Source organism: Podarcis pityusensis, assembly GCF_964106645.2.
Source record: "Podarcis pityusensis genome assembly, chromosome: 7".
Classification (NCBI taxonomy): domain Eukaryota; kingdom Metazoa; phylum Chordata; class Lepidosauria; order Squamata; family Lacertidae; genus Podarcis; species Podarcis pityusensis.
The window spans coordinates 28,268,363-28,290,852 of NC_138031.1; the positions used below are offsets into that span (position 1 = coordinate 28,268,363).

At 41.6% G+C, this 22,490-nt stretch overlaps 1 protein-coding gene across 2 annotated transcripts in view; it reads right to left on the bottom strand.

The window, feature by feature from the left end:
- Positions 1-22,490, bottom strand: part of CNBD1 (cyclic nucleotide binding domain containing 1) — a 143,263-nt gene that overhangs the window by 36,936 nt on the left and 83,837 nt on the right. For both annotated transcript variants that reach the window (XR_013988494.1, XM_081013168.1), the window contains exons 5-8: positions 22,148-22,293; positions 15,235-15,386; positions 11,819-11,953; positions 9,107-9,239 (exon numbers count right to left, since the gene is read on the bottom strand). Coding sequence is in view for 1 of the 2 variants with exons in the window: in XM_081013168.1 (XP_080869294.1) it covers positions 9,107-9,239; positions 11,819-11,953; positions 15,235-15,386; positions 22,148-22,293 (566 nt within the window). In the remaining variant the exon portion in view is untranslated. The remainder of the gene's footprint in view (positions 1-9,106; positions 9,240-11,818; positions 11,954-15,234; positions 15,387-22,147; positions 22,294-22,490) is intronic.

Genomic DNA, 22,490 nt, shown 5'->3' on the forward strand with positions numbered 1-22,490 from the left:
GCCAAACTTGGCCCTCCAGCTGTTTTGGCACTACAATTCCCATCATCCCTGACCACTGGTCCTGTTAGCTAGGGATGATGGGAGATGTAGTCCCAAAACAGCTGGAGGGCCAAGTTTGGTCATGCCTGTTTTAAGATAGCTATTCATTTTTATCGCAGATCGTCCTGTGGCCTATGCAGAGGGTGGTATATAAATCCTCTAAATAAATAAATGCTTTGAATATGTTTAAATTCTTTTAAACATTCAGTTACACCAGTGAAAATGTGAAGTTTCTAAATATGTCCATTGCTCACCCACTCAATTTCATTCGGGGGGGGAATGCTTCATGAAAACATGTCCCTCAGACAGCATTGGTCAGGAGAAGGCATACTATGAAGAACTTAATCTTACTTCAAATATTTTAACTGATGACGGAGCACTATTCTGTCCCCCACCCCCCACAAGACTGAATTTCGCTATCTTCAAACTGCTGGTTCATACATATATATGAGCAGCATCAAAGAAATCTATGAGTAGACGGATGACCTTCTTGAATACCAAAGGGGACGAGGCAGCACTGCCATTTCGTGGAATTAAGAATTCCAGCTGCTTCAAAGCAGGCAATCCATGCCTATTAAAAGGAATCGTTGTGGCTTATCATGTAAATAAGAGGCTGGATTAAAAACGGTTTAAATGCCTTTTTTACATGTTAAACTAGTGGGGAGGAAAGATGAGTTTGTGACATTTGAATGTTATTTGGGAGAATATTTAATTAGTATATGAGCCTAACATATCAGGCCGGATGTCCTTGCCACGAAGTGTTTTTCTCCCCACCCCCTACTCTTTTTATTATGTCACTATAAAGGAAATTTAGTCGCGTCACAAAAAAGGAGAGTAGTTTTACTGATATAGCTGCATTTAGATTTAATACTTCACCTTCAAGGCATGTACTCCAGAAATTACTTGCTCTGAAGGTGCCCTGAGGAAAACGCAGGCAGAACTGTAACAGCATGTTGTTGAGGCTGAGGACCTAGAAAGATTTCACACATCCTTTCTATCCAGTTTGCAATATGTCACAACCTCTCAACAAATCCCAACATGTCACCTCCATTTGCTTCGCGGTGCTCCGCCTGACCCAAAGTTTCCTGGCCAGTCACAGGCAACACAAACATGATAATATTAGCTCTGGCTGCCCACAAAAGGAAACAAACAGGCTCACTAGAACCCAGTAGATGCAATTGATCTTCAGTAATGAGAAAAATACAGTCAATAATACTTCTGCAGAAATTATTTTGTGAAAGACAAGAACCGTGGTGCAGCAGTAGATATCGTCCTAGGTAAAGGTAGAGGTACCCCTGACCGTTAGGTCTGGTCACGGACGACTCTGGGGTTGTGGCGTTTGTGGAGCCGGCGTTTGTCCACAGACAGCTTCTGGGTCATGTGGCCAGCATGACTAAGCTGCTAAGTGCATGGAAACGCCATTTACCTTCCCACCAGAGCGGTACCTATTTATCTACTTGCACTTGATGTGCTTTCGAACTGCTAGGTGGGCAGGATCAGGGTCGAACCACCGACCTTATGATCATCAAGCCCAAGTGGCTCGGTGGTTTAGACCGCAGCACCACCTGCATCTCAATAAATGTCATCCTATAGCAATGGAAATGATGGAGACTCCATGGTGGGGGGTCTGAAAAGCCACAGAGTCCAATGAGGCAGGGCAGAAGGGCTCAACTCTTCATGATAAAAGGATATTAACGGATGCCATTTTTGTATATTGCATAGGTTGCCAACTCACCAGAGACAAGCTCCTGAAATGAAACATGAAACGGGGATGGATTATAATATCACATATTATGTTATTATGAATGCTAGCCTTGCTATGTGTAATAATTTAAGAGTAATCCCACGTCAGTATTCCACCTCAGAAGAGGCACTGTTCATTTCAACCCATTCACAATAAGGAAAAAGTAAGCAATTAGGATTGGAACTTAAAACAAGCCAAATCATACTATTAAGATAATTTTAAAAGTGCTGCTCACAAGGGGAGATGTGGTTTCTTTTAATACCACTATGTCTTATTTTAAATAAATGTTAAATTAATAGCTCTGATGTGATGTCTCCAATGACTATTTAAACTAAGGAAATAATCACCAAAGTTAATTTTTCAAGGGATAGGGAGAATCTTGGCACACTTTTGTATTACTCCCCCCCACACACACACCTTTGGGCCAATAGCCAAAGGTCACTACAATTATATATATGAAGATATAAACATAATTTGTTCCACTTAGCTGAGGTTACTTTTTGGAAGCTATCATTAATCTGATTTATAAGGCCTTTAAGAAAAGCAGCAACACACTACATCATTTCTGACAGCAGATTTTGAAATCTTAGAACAATGAGATAGCAAAACCAGAACATTGGTCAATTCCCCTTCTCCAATTTTGTGACAACCAGCTGAGACCTAGTTTGCTCTTTATCTGCCCTCTGCTGCAGTCAAAAGCCAATAATGTTTTAAAAGCAGTTTATGAATTCTATTTGTACATTCTGTTTCCTGCCCTTTATTTTGAACTTGTGTTCTAAAGCAATGGAAATATATAATTCCCCAAACCTTCCTAGTAAATGCGACCTTTTTACCAACCAGGTGACAGCAGAAGCAGCTGTATTAGCTGGAAGATTAAACCAGATTAACTCAGGCTGAAAATGAAATGCATGTTTTGAGAGCAAGGGTAAGAGAGAGGTGGTTAACTCCCTCTGGATTATAATCAGTAAACAAAGCTTTTTAAATAATATTTTTTTATTAAAAACTGCCATAGCTTAACCTCAAATTATTGGCTTCCTGCAGGAATGTCAAGTCAGTCCTTGACTGACAATATTTGTGTCTCAGCCTAAAAATACGCAAAGCTATCATGTAAACTGATTTTACAGCTGAAAATATTTTTGACAGATAAAGCATAATCCCCTAATCTGCCTTCTGTGCTTTTATAGTAATTAATGAGTAACCATATATATACTCTGTTGCTCAACACACCTGTATCACTAATCCAAGCTTATACTGTCTGGCAAGGATGAATTGGTTAAATTGCTCATGAAGAATCTTGGAATTTTTATTATCAGATCTCTCAAGTCAGCCTTAAGCACTCGGGTGCCTGGCCCAGGCCCATTCTGCTGTGCTCCTCCTCTGACATCAAAGCAACTAAGCCAATGGCAGACTGAAAGGCCATGACATTCCTTACCTATAAAGTCTACTACAGCAGAATTATCACTGCCATCCACACAGTTGTGCTAAGCCAAAAGGGTCAGAGACTGAAGGGTGAAAAGCAGGTTCACAGAAGAAAGGAAGGTGGCCTGGTCATACAAGTCTTGCACCAGTGTTTCTCAGACAGTGAGCTGGGACCCATCCTTGGGTCACTTTCAGGTGGATCTCAGTGCCTCCTCAGTTGCCTGCCTTATTCCCTACCCACTCATAGCTTTTTTGGTGGACCAATGCCTGCACCTGAATGCAGACCTTCCAAGCATCCCTATTTTCCAAGGACATCCCTGACTTAAAGAAGCAGTCCTGGTTTCTGATTTGATCTCAGAATGTCCCCCTTTTCCTTAGGATGTCCCTATTTTCAATGGATAAATGTTGGAGGGTATGGAGTTATCCAACCCCTGAGCCATCTGAAGGCAATCCTGTATAGTGTTGTTGTTTTTTACATTATCATTATGGAATGAGACATCCCCATTTTCATCAGAGAAATGTTGGAGGGTATGTGACTGTTTCTGCATGCTGAGTAAAAGTGCCCAGGAGGCAGAGAACGCTGAGAGATGGGGGTGAGTAAAAGGGAAGAAAAGCCTCTAAAGGAGGTGTTGAAGGAAATGAAAAGCTGAGATAAAAAGAGGATGGAGACAATAACAGGGAGGGAAGGAATATGAAAAAGATAAGTGAAGAGAAATGAAAAAAATTGACAGATGCAAGGCAGGGCTCAGGTATAACTGGAGAGTGAAAGGAGAGCAGGGGAAGAAATTACAGGAGATGGATAAAAATACTTTTAGAGGCAAGTGGGAGAGGGAAAACCTTGATTTAGAGCGAAGGAAGCCAAAGTGGTGACCTCCAGTTGTTGTTGGACTACAACAGCTGTCATCCCTGGCCACTAACCATGATGGCTGGGGCTGATGGGATTTGGACAAGCCACAAGCCAAGCAGTGGCTCTTCAGTTAGAAGATTAGTAATGGAAGAAGCTTTCCAGAATTACAGCTTGCAAATGGCTACCAGTCACACTGTGGAGCGCAGCTACAAGTGAAGTGTGTTTGTTGTTCATGCAGAGTAAAAGGAAAACCATACTGGTCTGGTCAAGGTATCCTAGAAATGCTTCCCAAAATCATCAGCAAGATGCAGGGGCAACTTGGCAAATAACCTGTAAAGGACTCCACAAAGGCAGAATTAAAACCTCTGCAATAAAGGATGAGAAGATGGATGTTGTCATGTTTGGTTATGCGGTGTAATAAGCACACCTCTGCTAATATTTTGTTCGGTTAAAATCTACAGAATCACATGACTGTTAAAAAGCTAGGCTTCAGTGGTTCAGTTTGATTGGACAACTATTAAGCAACATTGAAGCCAGCCTGGAAGTTACTTGAGTTTTCTTCACTGAGAGTTTAAAATAAAAAAATAATATTTAAAAGAAGACATTTGCCTGCACACATGAGAATTTACATTCAGTTCCCCCTATACACCACATTATTGTATATTATTGTACTTCCTGAAATGGAGTTAACAGTCAAATAATATAAAACAAGTAAAAAAAAAAAAACCGCTGTGCCTTATCTTAATGAAAACATTATATTTTGAGGGAAGCTACATGACAAAAGTTTCCAAGGAAAATTATTCAAATTTTTATGAGACATAAAGAAGATATTATTTCTATGCCATATACTAAATTTTCTAGTGATTTTGTTTTAAAGCATATGTGGGGAATTATGCGCTGCAGTCATTTATGGAGCACAATGGCTTAATAGACTATCAAAGGGAAAGGGGGGGAAGAGAAACCCCCCCAAGAGGTGATGAGAATGTATAATTATATTTTAAAAACTTTTATAGTAAAGACATTCCACAACAGTCATAATTTTATTAAGATGAAATGCAAGAAATTGGTGCCCCTCCTTCCCCTCAGTAACCAGAATTCTGGGGACAGGTTCAAAGTAATTCATCATACTGTGGTACCTTGGTTTAAGAACAGCCCTGTTTAAGAACTATTTGGTTTATGAACTCCGCAAAACCAGAAGTACTGTCCCGGTTTGCAAACTTTATCTCGGTCTAAGAACGGAATCTGAACGGTGGAAGGGCAGCGGCGGTGGAAGGCCTTATTAGGGAAAGCGCACCTCGGTTTAAGAACATTTTCCATTTAGAATGGACTTCCAGAACGGATTAAGTTCATAAACCGAGGTACCACTGTACTGATAGGACCTCTCCATAACTGGTGTTTTATTGCAGGTGTATCCTGCAACATTTTTCCTCACATAGTAATAGTGCATTAGCGGTGGATTTATTCTGCTTTAGTTTGTTCCAAGATGCTTCTTCAATGCTGTCTAGAGGGGCTATGGCACAACAAAAGCAAAACAAGTATTTACCACTTGTGGTGTAACTGTGAATGCCCAACAAACTTTTGCAGGCTTGTGTGACCACATCATGAGCACAAATCCTCAAGAACAGGGGTCAGCAACCTTTTTCAGCCATGGGCCAGTCCACCGTCCCTCAGACCACGTGGTGGGCCGGACTATTTTTTTTTGAGGGGGGCGATGAACAAATTCCTATGCTCCACAAATAATCCAGAGATGCATTTTAAATAAAAGGACATATTCTACTCATGTAAAAACATGCTGATTCCCAGACCATCCATGGGCCGGATTGAGAAGGAGATCAGGCCGCATCCAGCCCACGGGACTTAGGTTGCCTACCCCTGATCAAGAATATGCAATAAGAAGAACATATTGAGGGGCGCACACACACACACACACACACACACACACACACACAAATATATATATATCATACCCTCCAAAATGAAGTGGCCCAAAACTGGAACGCCACCTTCCAGGGTCGCACTCCTGTAGGGGTTACATTACCCGTGCAAGTTTGCAGTTCCCCCCCACCTCCAAATGCACAGCCCCCCAAAACACACATTTGGGGGAACCACACAAGATTGCTACCCTAGAAAAAACACTTTTTGCGGCGAGAGTGCAGCCCGAAATTGTGGTGGCCATTTTGGCCACCGTCCTCTCAGAAGAAAAAAATGGGACATCCCTTTTTTCCAGGACAATTGGCAGGTATGAGATAGTGGTGGGTAAACTCACCCATTTAGACTTGGAATGGGCTGGATCTTTCCAAGTCTTTTTTCTTTTCTTTTTTAAAAAGCTTCTGTCCTAAAAGAATATATAGTATCTTAGAAGTCCAACTGGTTCAGCAACATTTAATTACTGGGTGTGCACGAAATCAATCTCTGTTATTCACAATTTATGCTAATGCGGGCCCCTTAAGGCTCAACCATAAACAGGCAGCTATCATTAGGCTAAACCGGCTTCCTGGGAGATTTACAATTAAGCAGCTGTCCCAATTAAGCAGAGTGAGGTACAGTAATATTTTACAGTTACGCTGCACCTTTCATCCCAAAGCATTTTTACCAATTAAAGGTACATAATGCTCTGTAATGGATGCCTCTGTGAAAGTGTTCTCATGCAAGAGTGAGAAAAGGAAGGATTTAAGCCACGACAATGCGACAAACACCTGTTCTTAAATAACACAAGATGAGCTTGTAAATTTCAAAGGGGATGGGAGGTGGGATGGAATCCTGTCGTCAGTGAATTCATTGGAACAAATGCTTAAGAAGCTGTCTGAAAGATCCATGTGGCAAATCACGATGGCTGTTCAGACCATCTTAGTAAAAATGCAAAGCATCTGAGCTGAACATATTGCAACACTTCTTTATCAGGCCAGCGTTTATGATCAGATGACAGGGTTGAAGGACTGGGAATGTGCAACAGACTTATGAGGTGCCTTTCCTCTTCAGATTGAATTAGTAATTTCCTCTTTGGTACAAACCATAATTTACCATTATATGGTTTATGCATAACCTCCAGACCAGGTTTGTAAGCCAGGATCAGACCATGGTTTGCGATTCTAGTTTGGAGATTCAGCTTCATGTACAAGATAAATAGTTACCGCTCTGGCGGGAAGGTAAACAGCGTTTCCGTGTGCTGCTCTGGTTCGCCAGAAGTGGCTTAGTCATGCTGGCCACATGACCTGGAAGCTGTATGCCGGCTCCCTCGGCCAATAAAGCGAGATGAGCGCCGCAACTCCAGAGTCGGTCACGACTGGACCTAATGGTCAGGGGTACCTTTACCTTTACTTTGGGGACCTACTTTTCAATACAACTCTTAAGAGAACCAAAGTACAATATTCTGTTGCTTCACATTGTTTTTGTATGGCTCTCCATGTTCAGAAATGTAGGGTTGTCATACATCAGTGTAAATCCGGACGTATGGCAGCTGATGTAGGCAGTGTCGCTTTTGCCGATTTCCCTCAGCAATAGCTCAAAAACATCCCATTTCTTTGCTCAACAACTTGCCCCTCCCCTCAATAAAAAAGCTTAACAACTTTTCTGTCCAGAATTTCATTGTTTTAAAGATGGCAAACCTAAGAAATGTAATGTCAGAGTCAGCCCAGAGGCTCCCCACCTACACTGCATAAATAGTAGCACGTCATTGTAAACCATTATGAAATTCTGCAGAGTCAAGATACATCAATTTATAGTACCTGTCTGAACTGTGATTTGCTTAGTCTGACAAATCTGTGTTCCAGCAGTTAATGGAAGCAGCTGAAACCATGATCTCAGTAGGATCAGCCAAAAGAGTAATTATACAAATCATGTGGACAAAAAAAGGGGGAGGAAGAGGGGGGAGATTTCTAATGAGATTATGTAGCAGATAATATATGGAATTTAGCTGGCTTTTTTATTTTTAAAAATTGCTTTTATCAGCTAACACAGCTAAGTATTGAAACACATGCTGTGGCACAATCAGATAATCAAACTGTGCACCACTCATGGCAAAGAAATGGATAATAAGCATTTTTAAACAACTAATTAATCAAAAGAATTTGATAAAGTCATTGCTTTTCTTTCCCAATGCAGTTTATCCATCTAATTCATTCCAGTATCCACTGGTTAATTAAAAAGGTTTTGTAATTTAGTTTCTTTAATAACTTAAATGGATAAAACAGTCCACAGGAATAAATATTTAGCGGGATCCTCCCTTAATCGTATGAAAATGATGCACCACATTTGCACATACCCCCCACGCACACTCGAAAAGGGCAAAGCTAAATGGCACGGCACTAAGAATGACAGGCCTGCATCCAATTTCCCCTCTCTTCTCCGTAATGTTTGCTTCCTGAAATGAACGGCATGGTGTAATCACATTGCGTGTTTCCCTGTCACAACCCCACATGAACAACCCTCACACCCCGTGAAAATGCATTATGCTATGACAGCATGTCACATATCTCAGGAGCTAAATGTTACAGGAACATGAAGGGAGACAGGATGCCTGCATGGTCACATATTTGCTGGCAAACCCTTATTTATTTATTTGTTTGTTTGTTTGGTTAATTTTCTATCCCATCCTTCCTCACAAATGAGCCCTGTGCAGTAAACAAGAAGTCGGCAAAACAGTAAGGGAAAAACTAAAAACATTTCAACACAGTCAAATATCTCATAGCTAATAATTTCAAGTTTGCCAGGAACATTATCTTTCAGCCATCAAATGCCTGGGTGAACAGGGTTTTATTTTAATTTCTCCTGGATGTTAATTCTGAGGGTGATGGATGCATCTCACCAGAGAGAGCATTCTACAAATGGGGAATGGATACCAAGAAGGTCCTATCATTGGTCAGCACCAATCCACCAGTAACACTACCACCAGGACCTCCCCTACTGATCAATTATGTTCAGGTGTCTGGTTACACACACACCCATCCTCAGGTATTATTGATCTGAGCTGGGCCAGGCTAGATTTTTCCTATTTTCCAAACTATAAAAACCCAGATCATGAAGATGATTGTTGGAGTTTAAAGTGAAATGACACTCACCATGGTCTGCTGGAAATTTCCTCCATTTTAACTGAGCAGCCAGCTGAAATATAAATACCGTAGGCCAGTGTCGATAACACGGACAGGCATGGATTAATTCTTCTTTGGCAAGCTTTTCACGCTTTGCTACTTCCTGAAAGACAGTTTCATGCTTAAAAGTAGCAATGAAAAGGAATACTATATATGTGTGTGTGTTTTTAAAAGGAAAGAAACAAATAAAGAGCAGGGAAAGGGAAGTTGCAGAAATGGAATAAGATACTAAGAAATATGTAGCTCATGAATAGTAGAGATTTTAGCACAATACAGCCAGTACACTTTGAACCTAATTTATTAACAAATTGGAAACAAATTGGAATGAATGGAAGATAGATCCGTTCATTATGAACACTGACTGGCTGTAACATTATATTCAGAAATATCAATTCCATGTCTGATAACCTAAATGTTAACAGAGCTCCTGGACTGTGTATTGACATGATGGCAATCCATGTTTATTTTTACCATAGTCCTGTACTCAATAATTTAATACACAAGTGCAGGAATACACCATTAGATTAATATTTTAACTTTAAAAAAAGCTTTGAACAAACTTTCCCTTCTTGTCACTCATACCAACTATCTATCAAGGACTTCCCACTGATCACCCAAAGCAAAGATGAGGAACCCATAGCCCTCCAGATGTTCTTGGACTCCAGCTCTCAGCAGCTCCAGCCAACATGGCCAGGGGTCAGGGATGGTAGGGGTTCAGCAACATCTGGGGGGCCATGGGTTCCCCACCTGATACATACATTTCAATGCACATTTGCCTAGATCTTGTACATTTCTCCACATGTCAGTGGGTGCATGTTCTTCGAAGGAACAACTGCATGCCACATGTTGGCTATCTATGAGCCTGTCAACATTCCAGCAAGCCATTAGAATGATCAGTTGGATAACTTACACTCACCACTAAAGGATGCAAGCAGATTTATTTGACTCTTTGTCTGCATCTCAGAAATTTTTCTCTCCCCCCCGCATTGTATTGTTTTCTTATTGTAAATTTTTTTAAAAAAAGAAAATGTTCAGGTTGTGAGGTTTTTTTAAAAATTAACACATTCAATTATTTTTCTAAAATACACTGTGTCTGTAGCATAAATTAGACTCAAAGTCAATCCTGCCGGTGTCCACAAAGCGGTACTGATTGTTTGAAGTGTAAGCTGCTGCTTAGCAAAATCAAAAGCATCTGAGTTGTGAATCAACAAGAAGAACCCTTCAAGGAGACGTGGTTCCAATCTGAGATTAACAGGATTTGGTTCCTGCTCACACAATACACACATCAAGTATACTTAAGAGAGCATTTAGCTATCGGGCATTATAGGGTTTAACACTTCAGTCTTGTAACTTTTTTAAAAGGATTTTTAGTATATGGGGCTAAGCAAAGACCTAGTAAAGCATACTATTGGTCTGACCAATATTAACAAACTGTGGTCCCCCATAAAACCTAGGGAGTGGAGTCAGAGGTGGAGCTAGCTGTTCTGGCACCTGGAGCAGCGCACATGTTGTGCACCCAGGGGTGGGGCTAGCCACCCATGGGGGCGCTGCCCACGGCGAGCGTCCCAGAGGGCGGGGCAGCAATGTCACCCCCCCAGGGATGACACCCGGGGTGATGTGCACCCACCGCAGCCCCCTTCCTCCACCAGTGAGTAGAGTCCACCAAGCCATTATTTAAGTGGAAGCCAGCAACCTCCCCTCTACTCCCCCAACACCCTTCTCATATTTGCTCAGGGAGATAGGGAGAGCCCTCAGAACAGTGTGCAGGTGAAGGAGATTGTTTATCTGCAAACAGAAACACTTGCGCTCATGGGACAATTGACTTAGCACAGCTACAGAGCTACAGTTTCCCTGAGTTCCCTGGGAAGAGGGATTGATTGTTTCAAAACAAACCCACTGTGGGCTCTAGACTAAAACCCATTGAACTCAATAAGGCTTACTTATGTGTAGGTGACAATTTGCTTGTTGTCCTCTTGCTCCTCCCCACAGCTTTTCCCATCTGTATCATGTCTTACAGATTGTAAGCCTACAGGCAGGGCTCGTGTCATTTTTCAGTTTTTAGGCACTTTATGTTGGCAATTACAATGCGCTCAAAGCAATGTTTTGAAGATCAGGACTTTGATGTAGCATTCACTGAAGGCCTGCATAACGTAGGACTCCCCAATCCTTTGGGAGAAGCTCAGTGGTAGAGTATCTGCTGTCCATGAAGATGGTCCCAGGTACAATCCTGGCATCTCCAGGTAGGGCTGGGATTCTCCCCTGTCTGAAACCCTGGAGAGCCACTACTAGTCAATGAGTAGACAATACTGAGGTACATGGGCCAATGGTCTCACTTGGTATCAGGCAGCTGCCTATCCTCCTGTCCTGACACAAATTCAGGCACAAATTCATCCCACCAATTTCGCTACCTGCCCGGGACTGAAAAAATCAAGAGAGCCTGTTAAGTGCCTAGCAGGCCAGCATATGGCTGCTGGAGTGTCCATCTTGGTAGGTTTTAATCAAGCTTTTATCCAGAGATGTAGCTTCAAAGCAACTTTCTACTGCAACTCATTGAAGCAAGACAAGTAGCTTATAGAAGACAGCAGCTTCTACACATATACGCACAATATGTGGTTTTTTTAAAGCATGGCCATTTTTTTGTTCTTGCCAGGTGCACTTAAGATTTTTTAAACGATTGCTTACCTCTTTTACTCTTAAGTAATCTGTTGATGAGATTTTGAGAAAGTCGCAGTTTTCTTCCGTAACAATAGTGAGCACATTGTGCTGCATCTTTGGCGGGAGAGGTTCCAAAGTCCCAAAGCAACTTCCTATACCAAACTTCAAAAACATTTTTAAGAGAAGAAAAGAAGTGGAGTAAATTCTAGCACCCCTTTGTGTTTCTTTTAATTGGGTAAATCATACAACATAAAATATTACCAGTGCATTTTCCTTCATGTTGCTTTATATTACAAGCAAAATAAAATTATACACTCCCTGAAAATTCAGTTTATAATAATGTCTAGGGATGACAGGTATATTTTGCACAAAACACAGAATGGCATTATTACTTGGCTTAGAGATGTGAAGATAATGAAGCAGAAAATGGAATATGTTTTATGATCATTCATCTATCACACCTACCGATACCATTATGAACATTATTTGCTACAATATCTTTTTGCATCTTTCATCGTATAAACAAAGCTGAGAATATTTATATTGAAGCCTGACATAGACATTCATTCATTTATTAAATGTATTAAATATAAATTAACTTCATATATCCCACCCTTCTTCCCCAAAGAGTGCCCGAGTAGCTAACAACCTAAAATCCGATAAGATCATATCCAAAAGCAATAATTAAAAATGACAGTTTAAAAATGTATCAAGCCTGAATGTTCCTATCCCCTTCCAAAGGTCAGGCCAAATACAAGCACCTTTTCCATCTGAACTATGCTAGGGAAGGGAATTACCTGATCTTCCCTGGGAGAGAGTCCGATAGACACACTGCTTCTGTGGAGAAAGCCATCACTCACATTTTGCTCCCCCCCCCCTTGTCATCTGTGGCAGTGCTACTCAGCAGTGGACAGTGCACCACTCACCTGAGTTATGTTTGAATAAGTTGCTGCAGTATACTGGGATAGAAATGAGGAGTGGCAAGGTTGGTATGGTGCAAATGGCCTAACAGAACCAATCTGGTGTTTCTGCTGCTGCATTTGCACCACACTGACCCTGCCAACATTGAAACCAACACTTGCCAGAGGGCATTTTTAATTGGACTCTAGCACTATATTGAATTGAAGGAATGGTACTTAGGGCACAAAAATCATTTGCAGAATCCCCACTTCCGGATCAGGTAGACAACAGAGAGGGAGTTACTATAGAATACCTAAAGCAGAAGTGGATAACAAGTGGCGCTTCAGATGTTGTTAAGCTACAACTTCCATCACTCTCAACCAGCATGGCCAACAGCAAGGGATAGTGGAATATGTATTTCAACAACATCTGGATAGGCCACAGGTTAGCCACTCTCAACTTAAAACATTAAATGATAGTTAAGAGTCTACTGAAAACAGTAAGGAAAGGAATTGGTTTGTTATCTAAAAAGGGCTCAGTTAAGAAGAAGAAGAAGAAGAGAAGAAGAGTTTGGATTTGATATCCCGCCTTTCACTCCCTTTAAGGAGTCTCAAAGCGGCTAACATTCTCCTTTCCCTTCCTCCCCCACAACAAACACTCTGTGAGGTGAGTGGGGCTGCGAGACTTCAAAGAAGTGTGACTGGCCCAAGGTCACCCAGCAGCTGCATGTGGAGGAGCGGAGACGCGAACCCGGTTCCCCAGATTACGAGACTACCGCTCTTAACCACTACACCACACTGGCTCTTAAGTATCCTTCCATATCTAAGATGACCTTTATCAACCCACTATTAAGTACCTTTCAGCATTTCCATTACGGAAGTCTACATTCTGAAGGAATAGGTTGTTTGGAAGACTGCTGCAGGCTGAGACACAGTATACAAGCCATCCTGGCCCAATCTTCCACCCTGCCTTTTTTTTAATCAAACAAAATCCACTCTTTTATGTGGTAGTGAACAGCATGACAAAGCAAAACTTGAGAGCATGAGAGTGCATTTTGGTCTTTTTCCTTAAACATTTCTAGGAAGTAGAAATTACTGAAACATTGCTAATTATGAAAAATCTGCTTATGCTCAGACAGGAAAACCGAGGCAAATGCCAGGAAACTCGTGTGTGTGTGTGTGTGTGTGTGTGTGTGTTGCTTCCTCTGCTTATCTAGGATAATTTTATCTCAACATGCTCTGTCAGTCTCATATGGCTGCATTAAATTGTTGCCCAGAAAAAGCCTCATTTAGACAATTAAATGCAGTATACTTCGGAGGGATTGGATAACTAATATTATACTTTGCCTACAGTAACAAAAACTTCAGCAAAAGCTGTCACCGAGAAACACATTAAAAATGGGATTTTCTTTTTGTTCTTAGAAAACAGCTCTGGCGCACCTCTGGCAATCTGTAAGAAAGATCCAATTTAGACAGAAAGAATAAAAGGAGAATTAATCTTTTCTCCTTGTCATTCTTGCCCAAGGTCAGCTATCTTATTTTGGTGAGCTAGCTGGAAGAATTCTCAAAGACCTTCTTTTTGTGTGCCATTTGCTCCTGGATCCCTGAGGCATTTGAAATTTGTTCATTGTTTGTTTGGATGAGACCCTGCATGAGACACAATAGCTTTAAATGCTTGAAAGGTAAGCCTGGTGGCATCTATTCCAGCTGGCTGATGTAAGCTTATTGTCTGTGATTGTAAGTGACAACACCAACCACACAAAAATCAAACAACTTCCTCTAACCTCTTCATGCCAATCAGAGCAATTCACCTCACAAAAGAAGACAGGAGAGAGGCTCACTGCTTTCTACATTATACCAGATGACTAAAAAAAAAAAGTCTTATGCAAAAACAACAACAACAACCCTCAGTTTCCTGTATGGCTTTCATGCTCTCCTCAATTGCTTTTAAAGGGATTGATCAGGAACCTGCAGCCCTCCAGATATTGGTAGACTCTGACTTCCACCAGCCTCAGCCAATAATCAGGGATGATGGGAGTTGTAATTTCGCCAGGAATGCTGCTAGGGCCATAGCACTGCATGACCCCAAATGTAAGTACAGTACTACAGTGGCTGTCAGCTCCTTCAACTAATCTTCTTCTATCTTTCTTTTACCTTTTAGAGAAAATCTGCTTCAGAGGGTTGGGGAGAAATTCAGAACAGGTTTGAGGAGTACACAAGGGGAGGAGTGGGACAAATCTTCCATTATGCAAGCATGAATCCTTGCATGCATAGAATATTACTTAATGCTACATTGGGTACAAACCCAAGACCGGCAGTTCTCATATTTTACCAGAGTCACACATGTGTACGAGAGCTAAAACATACATTTTAAAAATTCGCTCGTAAACTACAAAGGCATTTTAGACTTTTTAACATGTTCTGCATTTATTTACCATTTCTGAACAATTGTGCACCAGGAAGGAAAATTCTGAGTGTCCAACTGGCTTTCTCAGTTGCCACTTTTTTCACTTGCTTACTGGCAATGCTGCTGTTATAACTCACCAACGTTTGGGATGTTGATTGAGGTTCTTTCGCTGAACCACCACTCTCAGCAGTAGCTGAAACAAAATCGCCTGCAATTGTTCTTTTGTAATACTTTGTCAGTGGTCGAAAGGAGCCTCTGAGTACTGTGTAGAACTCTTGGCTTGCATCCACTAGAATTGAATTTTTTTAAAAAAAAATTCTCAGGTTAGTACAGAAAAGCAAACAAACTGGCATACCCACAACATGATACAAACACAACTCATCACATTTGCAGTTTAGCAAACGTACTTAAACATTTTTGTACAACTCATCTTCCGCCATCTAAATCAGTGGTGGGGAACCTTTTTCAACCCAAGAGCTACGCTTCCCCATGAGCAACCTTTAGGAGGCTGCATGCCAGTGCTGGGTGTAGCCAGAGATTTACACACAAACACAAACACACTCTCTCTCATCCATCATCCATCCAGCTAAATATCAAGGATTCAGTCTTGCCAGGCAAAATCAGAAGGGGGGCATAGTTGATAAGCAGTGTGGTTGGAGAGGATGGCACTGCCTGGAAAGAGCCCTGAGTGCTGAGGGCCACATTCAGCCAAGGGCCTGAGATTCCCCACTCCTGATCTAAATTAAGGATATATATGACCCACAGTCATAGTTAAAGCTCCGTATAGGTCCGTATAAGGTCCGTATAGTTAAAGCTATGGTTTTCCCAGTAGTGATGTATGGAAGTGACAGCTGGACCATAAGGAAGGCTGATCGTCGAAGAATTGATGCTTTTGAATTATGGTGCTGGAGGAGACTCTTGAGAGTCCCATGGACTGCAAGAAGAACAAACCTATCCATTCTTAAGGAAATCAGCCCTGAGTGCTCACTGGAAGGACAGATTGTGAAGCTGAGACTCCAGTACTTTGGCCACCTCATGAGAAGAGAAGACTCCCTGGAAAAGACCCTAATGTTGGGAAAGATGGAGGGCACAAGGAGAGGGGGATGACAGATGAAGAGATGGTTGGACAGTGTTCTCGAAGCTACCAGCATGAGTTTGACCAAACTGCAGGAGGCAGTGGAAGACAGGAGGGCCTGGCGTGCTCTGGTCCATGGGGTCACGAAGAGTTGGACACGACTAAACGACTAAACAACAGCATGACCCACAGTATGGAAAGGTCTAGCCTAAACTGACACATCATGTGACCCAAGCTGACTGTAGTCTACTTGCCATATACAGTGGTGCCCCGCAAGACGAATGCCTCGCAAGACGGAAAACCCGCTAGACGAAAGGGTTTTCCGTTTTGGAGGTGCTTCGCAAAACGAATTTCCTATGTGCTTGCTTCGCAAGACGAAAATGTCTTGCGAGTTCCTGCAGGGTTTTTTTCCTCCCCCCCCCCCTTTTTCCCAAGCCGCTAAACCGCTTATCAGCTGATGGCTAAGCCGCTTATCAACTGATCTTTAAGCCGCTTAACAGCTGATGGCTAAGCCGCTTATCAGCTGATCTTTAAGCCGCTTAACAGCTGATGCTAAGCCGCTTATCAACTGATCTTTAAGCCGCTTAACAGCTGATGGCTAAGCCGCTTATCAGCTGATCTTTAAGCCGCTTAACAGCTGATGCTAAGCCGCTTATCAGCGGATCTTTAAGCCGCTTAACAGCTGATGCTAAGCCGCTTATCAGCTGATCGTTAAGCCGCTTATCAGCTGATCTTTAAGCCGGCTAAGCCGCTAATACTGTAGCGCTAAGCCGCTAAACCTCTAATGGGCTTGCTTCGCAAGACGAAAAAACCCGCAAGACGAAGAGACTCGCGGAACGGATTCTTTTCGTCTTGCGAGGCACCACTGTACTATGGCCTGCCAGATTCTCAGGGCTTCCTGTCTAGACTGTTAGACTACAATACATGGTTGGTGGGTTGTGTTTGGCCTGGAGGGCCACAAGTTGGGTGGGCTTGGGCAAATCCCTTGCTCATTCACATGCAAATGTGAAGGTATATTGGCATCAATTCAACACCCAAGAACTGTGTGTCCTCTTCAACTCAACTTCTCCTCATACTGAGCTTCAAGTTATATTTGAATCTTAAAACTATAGTCTGTCAGGTGTGACTGATTAAATGGAAAAGACATGAAGTCCTCAAGGCTGCATTGGGATGTCATGTATATGGGGCTCAGAATCTCCATCAACTTGCCTCATGTCTTTTTTCTTTTTTCTTCAGGTTCATAGGGTCATATCTATGTTTGAACTCTCCCTGTTTACCACGGACAGCTCCTTTTTTTTAAAATTACCTCTTTCAGCTGAATCTATGTCCTTCTTTTGCCCCTCCCGCTTTTTGTCCTCTAAGGTAGCCCTGTTAAAATCCTGTTGCTGTGAGCCACTAGAGTTGTCATTATTCTGGGTTCAGCTCTGCCTCCAGGGTTTCCTAGAAATTAGACTTTTCAGTGGCAGGTGAATCCATCTTGTCTCTAGTATGCATACATATAAATGCATACACATGTATACTAAGCCATCACGCAGCACACAATCTGGTCTGTCATGCACCAGTGAGGTTCACTGTGAAGTATTAATAGCAGATCAGAGTACACTTGTGTTTTTCTAAGCTATCTTTAAACAAACATGTCCCTTGATTTAAAAAAACAGTGCAGGATAGGCTGTTGCAAAACAGAGAAATGGTTTTTAGGATCGTGTGCATGTTTGCATGAAATTTTAAACTACTAATATTAATTATTGATTATATTAGGCCCCATTTACACTGTACGTGTAAACAGCATTGTACCACTTTAAATAGGTCATCGCTTACTCCAGAGAATCCTGGGAAGTGTAGCTTATTAATGAGGGAGGAATTCCTCTAAGGGAGGAATTCGGTGGATGCATTTCTGCTTGCCAGGCAAAACAATCTCCCCTCTTCCCCTCCGATAATGTTGTGGGGGTTCTCCTGACCCCCAGAGCTAATTTTGGGAATGTGAGCCCCATTGAGACTTGCTGCACTGGCTCCCACTAGCACAACTCTTCAACTGAATCAGGCCCTGGGAGTTGTTAGAAGACCTCTATTCCCATTACAAAGCTACAGTTCCCAGAATTCCTTAGGAAAAGGGATTTATTGTTAAGCCACTGTGAGAATTGCAGTAGTGGTGGGGAATCGTGAGTCTCTGAGTAACTCTAAGCACCCTTAACAAACTTCAGTTTCCAGGTTTCTCTCGGGAAATTTGTGACTGTTTAAAGTGTCATTGTACTGCTTCAATTGTATAGTAGATGACTCTTAATTTCCGTTAAATCCTGCATAAAGTAACAGCCAAACACATTATATATTTTTATTTTAGAGAGGTTTGGAGAAAATAAAACTGAGAGCAGTCAGTGAAATACAAAAAGAATTTTTTTTGGTATGATGGTTTAGCATATAGTTCGGCTATAGTTTCTTACAAGAAAAATGGAACATGTTTGAAGTAAATCACTGCCCATGTTTTCTCCCATTGTTTTCTCCCTTGTTAAAGTTGCATTAGTGCAAGTTGCAGGAGATGTCCTTCTTCAGAGATCAACTTCCTTTAGCCCCAAAGTCAGTAAAAATGAAATCTTTTCAAGAAGGGGAGGCAAATATATCTTGACGCAAATATGTTCATTTAAAAGCACACCCGTGAACACTGCTGTACCAAGTAGTCTGCCATTTCACGTTTGTAAGGTTCATTTGAATGGCTGATAGCAGACTGTATGACAATTCTGTTTTTTCTATAATGTCTTTAATATAAAGAATAAACCTCTCTTGAGCAATGGAGAACTGCAGAGTTAAGTGAATATACTGTAGCACAGCATCCATGAAGCAATGTGTAATAGGGGGAGAGGAAGGGTGTGAAAAGCATTTTCCTGATTTCGATCTGTGAAATGAGGTCTGGTTTAGAGCCAGTTTTGAACTCCCTATCATGACATTAAGGTGTCTTTGGTTTAATGTATGCAAGACCTTCTTTCTGCCAATTGCAAAACAAATCAGAAAACTATTGCTCTCGACATTTCAAAAAGATATCAAATTAGGGAGAAGACCCTTATTACACAACATTATTACAACAACACAGCCCCAATTTTTCATGCGTTTTGGCTTTCCTGAAGCTGTGCCTGTACAACATACTTGGGAGATTAAAGACTTGTCTGGCGTGTATTATTTTTATCAAGTCAGTTTTACTTAGTCAAAAATCAATTTTGTGTTTATTTTTAGCTTGCCGAATCAGATGAGATTGAAAATATTGCTTAACCAGGTTCAAAGAACTGGAAAAGATTGCACATTGATGCAAAGCAGCTTTTTCTTTAAAGGCACGATGTGACAGACTGAGTCATTAAGATTAGCTTTTATCTCATGCACACATTGGCGCTCAGCAATTTTAGACCTCTTTCTGCATTGCCATACTGTGTTTTTAACTGAAAGTATATTAAATCAACAGAGCACCTAATCCAACAGAACAGGACTGTCCCAGTGGCCAAGATACCAAAGGAGATTTGGATGGAGTCATTTTGTTTTCCCAAAGTTACATCCGTGCAAGCAAGATGCCAGTATTCATCACTATTAAATCAGGCACAAGCTTTGACCTTAAAATTGTCCTTTTATTATCTCAGTTTAATTTATGCTAATGTAGTCTTTGCCTGCTTAACTTACAATTCAGTCTATTAATAACATGTCCTTCAGTTGCTATATTCCCTTTAGGTGACCTGTTTCTGATAAAGGTAAAGGATCAGCACAATCTTAGCCATTACGAATCAACATTTTTTGGTGGATTCAAACTGAAATGATACTAGTGGAAGCATTGCTGTGTAATCCTTGCTGAATGATAAACACCTGAACTTAACAAGGATGGCGTACAAGACTCCAGTGACACTGTAGGAGACCACAGAGGACAGGTGAAAAATTCTGAATGACCTTGATAAGCTGGGGGAGGATTATAAATGAGCTGGGAGTACTGGCATTAAATTGAAGAAGCTGAATAGTTGCACAATGTGAATAAATTTAAGCACATAAATACAAAAGTGGACACAGTTGGCTAAATTTAAACCTGACTTTAGACTCTACCTACATGGTGCCTGTTTGGTGGGAAAGGGAAGGAACTTCTTGGTGCCTACTTGTCATGGTACTGCCAGAGAATGCCGGGGAAGAGCAGGAAGTGGCGATGGAGGAAAGAGAGGAAAGCCAGGAGGCGGGAAAGCCCTCAGATGCTGAAGCAGAGCCCCAGCACCGCACAGGAAGTTCTGGCACCAATAGTGGCACCGTCTGCCAAGGAGAGGAGAGAGTTAAGGAGGAGGGGGGAGAGGCATCACATGAAACTTCCCCGCTTTTACTGCTGGAGAAGAAGCCGGCGTAGACCACTCCCAGAATCTGAACCGGAGGATTCAGATGCATGAGTGTAATGCGCTTCTTGTACATATGTAAAATAAAGAACTGTATATATCTCTGAGCGAGCAGAGGTACTTATTGCAAAGAGCGTTCACAAGCCATCACACTACTGAAGACTTAAAAAAATTCTAGCAGGCATTTTAATCAAAGTTTGATTTTATAGTTCTAACTGATTTTAACTTTTTAAAAAATATTATAGCTTTGTACACGGCTTAGGGATAATTGCAGATAAGCAATATATAAATTGTTTAAATGAATAAATTACAAAGTTGCTTTCACAGGTCTCCCTTCCCTCAGAGGGCCCACCTCCTCCTCCTGCCTCTGACCATTCATGTGCCTCCTCCTCTGGACCCAGTGAGCACCACCTCCAAGAGAGAGAAAAAATGTATATGAGGTTCTTTTCCTTGTTGACTTTGTTGCAGAGGGCAGATGAACAGGCAACAATAGAAAGAGGAGGAGGAGGAAGGCCACAAAGGGGACGGGGACAGCAGTGGGACAAGAAGGTGCCGAATGAATCCTGATGCAGCTATCCCTGCCCATATATTTCAGCTTCTAAAGTCAAGATTGTCCACTTGGTCATCCTTCACCATCTTGCTTTATCTACAGAAGCAAAATGTCATAGTTCTGATAATAACAAAGGGCCCCACTGGACTGCCGTGTGACTGCCCCAAATCTTTTGCAGGAGCAAACAGTATTGAAATTTGAATCATGTATGACTGCCCCAACAGCACAAATCGACATGAATGCACAATGAAAAGCATTTCTGGAGGGGGCCCAAAATCTGAAAGATGAGCTTTATAACAGGACTCAAAATCATCAGTGGCATATCACCTCAGTGAGGAGGAATGTTTTTGTCGTTGATCTTGCCATGTCATCAGTGTACACGGTGCCTTACAGAGTTCCATAAGAAACAGACCGGTCCCTGCCTCCCATGAGCTTACAAGATCAAAGATAGAAGAAAAGGGAGAAAGGGACAGACTAAGGGAGGAAGAGAGGAATCAGGAGTGAATGCCTATACTCACATACAGTTGGGAATGAGGGTTAAGAGCATATATTAAAGGCCACATAGAAAAGGAAGGTTTTGGAGTGGAATCTGAAGGAAGGGAGAAAGGTGGTTAATTTATATGGGGGGAAAAGGGTTTTAATAATGGGAGGGAGAGAGATTACCTCATAAGTAAAAGAAAATTGCAGAATCTAATCACAAAGGAATATATATGATATCTGAACTTTCCTTTAAGCTGTTTTTCACATGCGTAAGCAGTTTTTTACATGCATCCTTCTCATAGAATAATGACAATTCTCTTCAGATTTGGGGGAGGAAGGAGGACTTAAAGACTGCTGCAGACATTTAAGTCAATGTTACAAGAGAACATTAGACTAAAGGAACCTGGCATATCTAGAAGTCTGAAGTAAAAGTCAGGGGCTCTTCCTATAATTGCTGTTCACAGAAAAACAGCTCTGAAATCACAATACTAAAAACTTACTGATATAAATAAAATGTACACCCAGCTCAACCTTCAAAGGAGCAAGCTGTTTGGATAGCAGACTTTTAAAAGATTTACAGTATGTGGCTGTGTTTATCCTACCTGTGCTACCTTTCAACCAGTATTCCCTTGTGACAGTTTTACTAAGCTGCTTCAGCTCTGCATCAGAAAGTTGATCACTAATGCCAGTAATTATTTTCATTGTCTTATGTACAATCTCATGTTCTTCTGAAGACCTTCGAATAGGGCTGCAAAAACAGAGTTACATGGAAGAGAGAATATCACCAGTTTTGCATATGTTGCCATCCATCAGTTGCCTAGAAGGGAGAATTTCATCAGGTACAGATGTCTGAACTTGTGAACTTTTAAAAAGGCTGTGAGAAGCCCAAGGTGGTATGCTGGGGGGTAGGGTATAGGTGCTTTGGTTCACAAATTCATTTGGATT